Source organism: Buceros rhinoceros, unplaced genomic scaffold (genome assembly GCF_000710305.1).
Source record: "Buceros rhinoceros silvestris isolate BGI_N320 unplaced genomic scaffold, ASM71030v1 scaffold5731, whole genome shotgun sequence".
Lineage (NCBI taxonomy): Eukaryota > Metazoa > Chordata > Aves > Bucerotiformes > Bucerotidae > Buceros > Buceros rhinoceros.
The window spans coordinates 8,013-18,732 of NW_010395832.1; the positions used below are offsets into that span (position 1 = coordinate 8,013).

The following is a 10,720-nucleotide window of genomic DNA, read 5'->3' on the forward strand; positions in this document are numbered from 1 at the left end:
TAGCAATAAAAACAACATCTTTCACCATAAATAACAGTAACTGCACGTACAGTGTGTACTCTAGTCTGAACATGTACATTCTGTTAAGTTTCTGGTTTGTGATTCTGCTTTACTTTTACCAGTTACCGGGTGTTTCTGTTTTTCTTTAATCTTTGATAAATTGACATCTTTCAGCTAGGACTAATAATGGAATGTGGCTCAATTTCTGTATTAGACGGATAACCAGCCCCTTGAATCCACATACATTCCAGTTTATATTGAACATTATTAGTTCAAAAGACGGATTACTGTCAAAACTAAGCCTGTAAAAGTACATTTTCAAACGCAGTTAAGCGACGTAGAGTCTGGGTCACATCTCCTTCTGGGAAAAACAACAACCACAACAAACCTCCCGCTTGTAAAGGCTTTTACAATTAAAACCAACCACACCACCCACCCCCTACACCCTTCCCGCCCAATGATCAAGATTTCACACATGAAAATCCTGGTAGAAATTGCATCTCAGAAGTACCTGAGAAGAAGGAAAAGCAGGGAACAGTCTTTGCCTTTATGCAGATGACATTTTCTTTCAGGTCACTATGTCAGACTAAGAATGAAGACTTTTATCCTAACTGTGCTACTGCTTGTCACTCCATGAAACAAGTTACATAAAAAAATATTCTTTTGTTTTCAGTTATTTCCACTTTTTAGCTAAAGACCTTCAGGCATCTTCTCTGGGAATATATTTCTTTTTTTTTTCCCCCCTTCTTTTTTAAAGCGCAGAATATACAAAACATATGGCTATATTTTGAGTGCCCAGAAAAGAGAAAAATGGCCCCAAAATATTTTGGTTTGGGAATGGCACGACTATAACTGTCCCAAACACCTAAAGCTCTTACTCCAGAATTATTTCAGCTTTGCCCAAGGTATTATGTTTTTAAAATGACGACTGGGTGTGCATTCCACAACTTCACAGCGTCTAGATGAGTTCTGCGTGCATGCAGGAGTTACTTGCCTACATGGCAAAGGGTTAACGAGTGTATGCGTGGGCTAAAGAAGTGTCTATTAGCTTGTGGTTCACTCCCACGAGGTGCCAGAGATTAGGGATGGCTACCGAACTTTTGAGAGACCAGCATATAACGCATCGCAAAATTTCAGTCTCTCCTAAAGTGTGGAGGAGGCTTCTCCGCTGCTGAGTGACTCCTGTATAAAGGGTGAGGCAAAGGTCGTAACACGTACCTGTGACAGTCAATCTTACAATCAAAGCTTTCCTGTCCTAGAAAATTAAGTTCCTTCCTAATCTTATCTGTTCTTTTTTTTTTTAAAGCCCAATGCTATTTTATATGAGAAGAACAAGCTTGTTAATGTTGAATTCTCAAGTGTCAGAAAATGAAACAGTTAACATTAATGTACAGGCATGACTATTAAGTCTCATTTCAAGACAGTATAGCATTCCTCAAATAACCACTGGATTTACTGTTAATACTGCTATAATGTCCACTTAATTTAAGTTTAAATTTACAAAGTCCTATTCTAAGCTATGAATTCTGTGGTCGCAACTATTAAATTTTATTAGCTGTAAAAATCATTAAGGAGGGCTAAATCCTCATCTCCATTCTAATACAGTAACTAAGTGGAGGAAACTTTGCCTCATGAAAGTCTGCTTCCAAGATTTAAAATGTTTAATGAACCGACCACCTTGCATTTGGTAATATGTTCTTCATACTCCCAATATAATTTCATCAGACTGGATCAGTGTCATTTTATTTTAGCTTCTGTTCTTTTTACTATTTTTATTTAAAGAAACTACTGGAATCCAGAAACACATTTCTTCAGCAAATACACATTTTTGGGGAAAAATGTAGACTTTGCCCAGGCCAAATTGATCTAACTGATAAGGACCTCATGATTCAGTGAGTCATTTCTCTCTCAAACAAATATTTACAGCAGAGATAACAAGAAAAAAAAATCAGCATTCCAAACTCACTGCATCTTTTCACCTTCTGCTGACAACACAGAGAAAGTGTTCTTTCCCAAGATATGTCCAGTTTTGGGGGCATATGTGCATATGTGTCTCTCAAGACATGACTTCAGTTCAGATTCCCTGAAATGATATATTCATTTTCTCAGCTGTAGCTCAATATAGGTATTGCACAAAACACAACAAGTGAGTCTTTCAAGGAAGATCTTTAAACCCAATTTGCTGTAAATTCTGCAAGAGAGAATCCTGTTGCACATGTAGGAGTTTCTTTTGCTATATTTCCAGATACTTATTTGCCTTTTCCATCTTTTCCGTCCTTCCCATCTGCTCAGGGAAAACCTATGAATAGTTCACTGGCAAATTGTTTTGCAAAGTCCTTACTCAGTGGTCATCAGATACAAGGTACTTTTAAATGATGCCGCTCTCATACATTCCAGACATGCAGGGAGACTAGAGGGCAAGAAAAATATTTCCTACTTACTCCTCTAACAGCTACTCCATTACCACTCAATTGCTAAGCAATACCAGAGATTGTCTATACACATATGTGAACTCAGACCCAGCTCATGCTAGGGTCCACATAAACATTCTTTTTTTTTTTTAATAAAACTTCAAAGAATTTTTAGAACACACTTTTTCAGAATGTCTTTTTGAAGTCAAATTACTAAAAAATGAGGCAAGTTTTGAACTCAAAGCACCGTGGCTATTTTGCGCCAACCACGTCATCGTGAGCTCTCAGTTCACATTGTTATGTTGAATGTCAAAGCATCCAGCCAGGAGCCCAGGCTCCTTCAATAATCAAGGGACAGAGAAAAGCTCTCTAAAGGACAATACATCCTACATGAGACTGACTTTTTTGGTCTTCACAGGATGCTTTGTACCCTTAAAGGAATACAGGCTCTTAAATTTGGAACCTAATGTAAATTAGGCAGTGCTTAAGTGAAACAAAGCTGACTTTTACTGCATAGGAGAGTCTTGACGTGGGGAAGAAGAGATATTCTATGCTGGCCTTTGCAGACTTTTTCCCTGTATTTACTTGCTTCAAAATTGCATTAAAAATGAAGCAAATTCACTAAAAGCCCATCTTTGTGCAGAAACAGAACATCCAACACATCCACATTAGTGCAAATGCCTTAACTCATTCTGAAACCAAGTTTTTCTATCCAGCGAAGCTCCTTTAATCCCTTCCCGAACAAGAGAATTTACCAATGATTAGTCTGATTCCCCCAGATGGTTTTGCATAAAATTCTGAGAAAAACAGCCTTAATGTAATTTGGAAACTTAGGAATGAACCATTGAATGTCTTCGCATATACCTCTGATCTTCTTATGATCTGCAAACTGTTCCATATTGTGGAGATTTCTGGTTTTATCTCTGTAGCTAAACCTACCCAGCAATTCCTTGTCACATGATGTTTCTCTTGCTTTTCCATTTCTCTAGGTTCCCTTCTTAAAAGTCTATCACATAACAAAGTGAATGAAACAGTGCAGCTGGAAGCAGAACATGGCAAATACATTTGTCACTATACCTGATGGGTATTGTCTTCCTGAACCCATACAGTATTATGGTGAGTAAAGCAAAATTCTTATATTATGAAAAAGCAATATAGTAAATAAACATCTGAGAGAATTCCTATTAATTTCTTTATTTTAGATTATCTTTACAAGCTCTTAGAAGTTACACATTTAACTATCAAGCCCATACTGAAAGTTTATTGAAATATATTAGCATGTGCTCATACAGATTTTGTGCACATTACTGGTGTGGTCTCCCTTTGACTTGCATGAAGAAGATACAGGTTTTATGACAGTATTCCAGATACATTATAAATAGATAGTGGTTATTCTATATCTTAAATAACTATAATTGCAATAACTAATTTGATTCTGGATGAGTGTTCTGGATGAGTAAAAAGACAGCCCAAAGCCCATTAAACTGCTTAAGCCACCCATCTTTCCAAGTTGTTTTAACACTGATTTGAACAATCCCAAAGGAAGAATGAAACATGACGCATTTTGCACTAGCTTTCTTCAGTACAGCTGTGCACATTTCAGGTGGGTTGGGTAAAATTAAAACTCTGCAGACAGAAAGGCAGACAGATGCTCTCTTCATACTTTTATAACTACATTTTGCTAAAATAAAATTTCTTAACTATAAAGGATTATATGTGGAAAAATATAAATAAAACAAGCCTCTGCTATTTCCTGAATTTCAACTAAGACTCCTGTTGCAATAATTTTTACCACTCTCTAATTTCTGGATCGTCTTTCTCAGACTCTTGTTGTGCAACATGTTCAAAATTATGCCTGAAATAGGTAACAACAACAAACACTTCATTAGCAAATTCACTTATGGGAAAATATTCTTCTGTAACGTGGACAGCTAATAAAAACAACCTTTAAGTGTACAATCTAAAGGTAGCGGTATCATCTGTTGGCAAGTGATATTCAATTACACACTAAACAGACTCCGGTAGTTCCCACATGACGTTGCCCAAACCGTTTACCAAGCCATTTTTACTAAGATTCTCCTTAAAAACATCACAGGTAGCACATTAGCCTTTCTGAAAATGTGTTCCTCTAATATTTATGGTTCAACATTTAATCTATAAACTTTCAAGCAGCTGATGTTGGGATAGTCTTCAGGTTTTTATTTAATTTTCAACGATTTCTTCTGTATCTAGATGTTTTACCAGAGCACATGAACTATCAGCTGCAAGACACCGATTTTCAGACTGCTCCCTACTGCCAATACTCAACAGTTCCAATTCCTCCTCCAGTATTACAGTCTCAACCTTCTCAGTCCCAGTATGGCACATATGGCCTGGACCCTCAGTACGGCGACGCGCAGTGTGTCATCAGCAGCTGTGAATTAAACAAACCCCCTTTTATGGCTCCCCACATTGAAGACACTGGATACCAAGGACTAAAACGGCCGAGATTAAACCACTCTTCTTTGAGACTGAAGGGACAGGAGGAGCTGTGTGTTGTGTGCGGTGACAAGGCATCAGGCTATCACTACAATGCCCTTACCTGCGAAGGCTGTAAAGGTAAGAGGAGCACAGACCAATCTGTATCTTACCCAGAATCCCGGCCCCACAGTGCTCAACACAATCACATAATCATTTTGGCTGGAAGAAACCTTTAAGATCAAGTCCAACCGTTCACCCAGCACTCCACACCTGTGACTTACGCAGATTTAATTATTTTTAAATTGATGATCCTTCTACAGAGGATTTTAATTCATCAAAGGAACCTTAATCTAACACGCTTACTCCTGATTCACATTTTTATAACATTTTTTTGAAGAAATATTTTCGCAGTGTGTATTTAATCAAGCATTTAATGCATTTCATTTTTGCATTGATTATTCACATTGATTATTGAATAGTCTGCTTAAGCAGGTGCTGATTTTCTCATGACCATTTATTACAGATTTATTTCAGCACCATTAATTTTACTTATTATTAGAATTAAATAAAAACTAGTAATAATTACTCGCTACTTGTATTTTAACTTGCTATATGGGAGCTGTCTTGATCAGGCAAGGAAAACACTGATTATTAGTCAGAAAGAACAAGACATGACTATGTTTGTAAAAAGCAACTTTAAAATCAAGGTGATGTTTCTGTTGTAAAAAAAACAAACAAAAAACACCACCACAAAAAAACCCACAAAAGAACTCAAAAGACATTTTTTAATTCTTTAAATCATTACGAGATAAAGCCCATAGATCCCTTCAGTCATAACCTGATCCTTGTCTGTAGGCTTCTTTCGACGTAGCATAACCAAAAATGCAGTGTATCGATGCAAGAACGGTGGTCACTGTGAAATGGACATGTACATGCGAAGGAAGTGTCAGGAATGTCGCTTGAAGAAGTGTAAAGCTGTGGGAATGCTGGCAGAATGTAAGTGTGCCTTTCACGCTGGCTGCTTTACTAATCAACTTGGATAAAACCTTTTCCAAAGCAAGTTCCTCTTCCTCAATAGAGCTCAATGGTGTTGGTCTAAATTTCATTTAGCTGTAGGAGAATTTATCTCTGGAGCCTTGTCCTGGTTTCGCTGTGACAGAATCACAGGCCAGCCATGCTCTGCAGGCCGTTAACAGCCTGGAGTCTGCCAGCACAGCTGCCCTGACCTGGCTCACAGGTGTATCCCAGACCATAAATGTCACGCTCAGTACAAAGGGGGAAGTTTGCTGAGGGCTTCTCCTGTTCCTCTTCTTTCTTATCCTCCTGCTCGCCGCCCCATCCCTGGAGAGGCTCACTCATTCTGTTCCCGAGGACTGCTTTTCTATTTATTGTGACCACCATACATTCACTGGGCCGAGTATAACTTGTATATATTATATTTGCATTGATATTAACATTAGTTTTGCTGTTTCATTAAATCCGTTTTCATTTCAATCCAAAGGTCTCCTCTCCTTCTCCCAATCCCCCTTCCTGGCTGGGGAGGTGCCATCAGGTGATGGAACAATTGCTATAGTTTACCCCTGGATATGGGCTAAATGTAGACAAGTCTGTAGCACTTCTAGCATCTTCACTTGCAGAAACCACCAATGCTTGTGAATTATCTGCTGAAGCTAAGAGGACTGCTCTTAAAAGACATTACAAGAAAAAAAAGTACTAAGGAGGCAGCTAAATATCCTCCACCTTGACAGGACAGCAGTAAGCATAACGTGTTTTTGTGTTTGGGAAAAAAAAATTGCACAATAGTTTTTAATAAAAAACTCTGACACTTGTATGTCACACAGCCACAAGCAAGATAACATAAGACCACAAACAGTCAGGCCTTCGGTGGATGCCAAACACTAACTTGCCTAATGAATAACACATTGCCAGATTCTCTAGGAAGTGTAGTTCCTCATAGGTGATGGCTCCTGTGATGCAAGACTTGTGTTACTTATAATTGTAGCAGGATGCCGAAGCCGCTGGCTCTTGCATTGGTCATCGCAGGTGGCTTTTTCTATTAATAATCTTCAAGATGCTGTTTGTAGCAGATGCTGTAGATGTCTTTGCTTTTAATAACCGCTAAGAAATTGCTTGTATTCAGAGCTGCAGGTGGCTTTGCTAATAATAACCCTTAAAGATCTGTTTGGAAACAAAGCAAAGGCTTGCAGGAGAGATATCTAAGACAGAGGAGTGACAGCCCTATGAGAACATTGAGATGAGGAAGCAGAAACAGAAAGGACGTGGAATGACCGGATGTTAACTGAGCGGGACGCTGCTCAGAATGTGTGACAGTGACCGAACGCGGTCACCGTGTGCCTGGATGAGCATGCCTGAGGAAAGAGCCAAGGACAGTAAACAAGAAGATGAAAAGAGTCTCGGGCCCTTCTCCTACAGGGATAAAGAATTGTATGCTAGAATTGTATGCAATTGTATGTAGAGTTAGAAAACTGGTATAAAAGAGAGATGGGAAAAAGTTTTTTGTGCTGGTGCTGTGTGTGCTTGAGCTTGAGGTTTTTTGCTCTTGAGCAAGTTCGAGCTTGCTTGCCACTTGCTGAAAAAATAATAAAGAGAACTTTTGCCTTCTGACGAGAGTCAGGAGATCTCGCAAAGCTGTCTGAGCATAATTCAAGACTTGTTGTCTTCTACCACCGCAGCCTCAACTCGGCCACCTATATCAAGAGTTATTGTCTTCCCCAAGACTTACTGTCTTCCCTCATCGCAGCCTTGACTGGTGGAGCACCATATATCAAGACTTATTGTCTCCACATAACATATAATAATAAGTTATTACTTCAATTTCTCATTATTTTAAAATATACATATTGATACATGCTTTCATGCTTCACAGGTTTGTTGACTGAAGTACAGTGCAAGTCAAAGCGACTCAGGAAGAATTTCAAACAGAAGAGCAGTTTTCTTTGCAACATAAAACTGGAAGATGAGGGACTGAATAGTAAGCACGTATCATCTACAACAAGATCTGGAAAAGTGGGATAATTTTCTATTCAAAGTATTTCTTTTTATAATTTATTTTTTCCCCAAGTCATTGTCACTTCATCAGTTTATTTTTTTTTCTTAACAGATCCCAGAGAAGATGGAACTTACTCCAGGGGAACATCAGCTTCTTGATCACATTGTAGCAGCACACCAAAAATACACAATTCCCCTTGAGGAAGCAAAGAAGTTTGTAGGTATCCAGAACAATCAGACTGCATTGCTAAGGTTATGTTACCCTAAGCACTGTATCTTGGTTATACCAGATGTCTAAATGCTCTTTCATGCAGCTACAAGAAACTGCCAGTCCTGAGGAAAGTTTTCTCCGCCTCTCTGAGACAGCCGTTGTCCATGTACAAGTGCTAGTGGATTTCACAAAAAGACTTCCAGGTAAGTTTTTTCCTTTGGGAAATACTACAGAATAGCATGAGTTGTTTTTTTTTTTTTTTTTAAGAGGCAGAAACCATAATGGCATGAATCTGAAAAAAAACAGGCTTTGAGGAAACTGTCATTCAACTGAGTAATGTTTCTTCCAACTCTAACAATCAAGGTTACCATTCACTTGTCACAACGACAAGTCAGAAGCATTCGTTTCAAAAGCTTGCTATGATTAGATCTCTTTTCAATTTCTGACGTGGAGCAGAGGCATCTTCTGAAAGTACATAGACTTCAAAATACCATCTTCAGTGAATTACTATTTCAACACATTCGCTGAAATCCAGTTCACTTAGCAATTTATCATAATCATCAAAGGTAAAAGATGTCCCTTCAAAGGAAAAGGCAGTACAGAAGGGAATAACCAGCTGCTCCTGTTCATGTTTTTCTTTAACATACAGAACGAGGGAACATGCAATTAAATTCACTGCATTTCAATGTGAATTTGACAAAATAGCATTTGACAGGGAGGGGGATAATTTTTTCATTACTCTTATAAGTTGTAAAACTTATTGACAAAAGTCAATCAACGTGTCTGAAGGAGATATTTGATGTAATTCAGCACTATTGTGGAACAGATCTGAAACCATGGATGAGCTCTTTGTTTTCTTATGTTAAATATCCTGCTTTGATTAGGATTAAGAAATGAACTCATAAAGTTACTTTGCTCTTGAATTTTCAGTGCAGACATAAACCCAATTTTTAAAAGATCAAATATCAATGTATAAGGAGAATATCCACAGTCACTAAGCAATGGAGGAAATTTAAAAGGTATTAGGCCGTGTGATATAAACCATATATTAGGAAGATTCTTTTCATAAAGTCTTGCTTAAGCACAACATTTTTACTTCTATCTTCCTGTGGTTCTTCTAACACTGGACAACAGACAACTTTTTTTTCCTAACCTGCAAACTAGCAAGATCCCAAGAATGTTTGGTACATGCTTCTTTAACTACAGCTCCTCCTTTCCAGTCAAGGCATTTATAAAGAAATAATTTTATCAACTCATGTTAGGGGCTTAAAGGCAGCCACAACCTTCCTTGATTCTTAACATGCATATTTCTCTGCAGGATTTGAAAGTTTAGCTAGTGAAGATCAGATCGCGCTGCTAAAAGGGTCAACAGTGGAGGCAATGTTTTTGCATTCAGCCCAAATATATAACCAAAGAATTAGTGAATGCCAACCATCAACGAGCCAAAGTAAGTTTGACTAGCAAGATTTCTATTAACACCAGTAGGAGGTTCTGCTATTTTCATCAACTTCCATTCAATTTCATTCATTCAATAATCTCAAATAATTTCCTATTCAAGTATAGTGGTACTTAGAATAGTACCAGTAATGCTGATGCACCCTCTACAGGCCTCTTTCCAATGAGGAAAAAAAAAAGAATTTGATTTGTTTTCCTCAGGTTAGTTCCAAACAAAGAGCAAAATCTTTAAGCGTTTGCCCAAATTGTGGGGTGGAAGGGTAATATTCACTATATTAATGACATGTTACATATTACGTTGAGATTAACACACAACACTTTGACCAACAAAAATGCGTCCAATGAACTTGGTTCTGGATGCCAAAAAGAACAAATTTTTTCTACCTGCACGGATCTGGAAAAAATTCCCATATTTTCAGGTATATATCTGCAAAGCAGATGTAGACAAAATTTAAAGCCACATTCACCTTGGCTGGGAACTGTCCTCTGTCTTGTTCCAGGTCATGTAAGATTTTCTGATCTTGGGACATGTTGTCACATTCCAAACCTTGATAAAAATAACATTTATTCCATGGAAATGTCTCACAATGAAGAGAGTCCAACTTCCACTACTACCACAGGTAAGAGAGGCCTCAGAATCAAAATCGTTGGACATCTTTTGCTTTGCTGGGGCTCTTTATCAGACCGAGCAACGCCGCGGCCGCTGCTCAGGCTCTCCTCCCCAGCGGGCGCAGGCACTACACCCTGGCGAAAGGCTTCTTCCCACGGCAGTGCTCAAGTCCGCTGGTACCTGCGAGCTGTGCGTACGAAACGCTCCACAGCAGAACTGCGATACAGCTTTCGTTACTGCTTTGGAAATTAACGTGGTTTTCATGACGTTTGCTAACTATTTCATGCCGTAGAACAGCCTGGAGCCTTAAAAGATTAGGAGAAAACTGATATGTAATAGCAGTGCCTGTTTCTGCATTGAAATAACATTCTGGTTATTTTATTTAATTTTTAAGGTATAACCGAGGAGTTTATTACCGCCCTGTTTTACTTCTACAGAAGCATGGGGGAACTGAAAGTGACCGAGACCGAATATGCCCTGCTTGTAGCCACAACCGTGTTTTTTTCAGGTAAACTGGGAGGCGACTCGCAGTTACGCGTGTTCCGACAGGCTGCCACTTGCCCC

General features: G+C 38.5%; 1 protein-coding gene across 1 annotated transcript; it reads left to right on the forward strand.

Moving 5' to 3' along the window:
* Positions 1-3,436: 3,436 nt before the first annotated feature.
* LOC104488383 (bile acid receptor-like) lies at positions 3,437-10,664 on the forward strand (the record flags this gene model as incomplete). Its single annotated transcript, XM_010145671.1, has 9 exons — positions 3,437-3,527; positions 4,644-5,009; positions 5,727-5,867; positions 7,759-7,898; positions 7,993-8,097; positions 8,195-8,294; positions 9,410-9,538; positions 10,047-10,166; positions 10,551-10,664. Coding segments are annotated over exons 1-9 (1,306 nt in total), but the record flags the coding sequence as incomplete, so codon positions are not given.
* Positions 10,665-10,720: the final 56 nt, after the last annotated feature.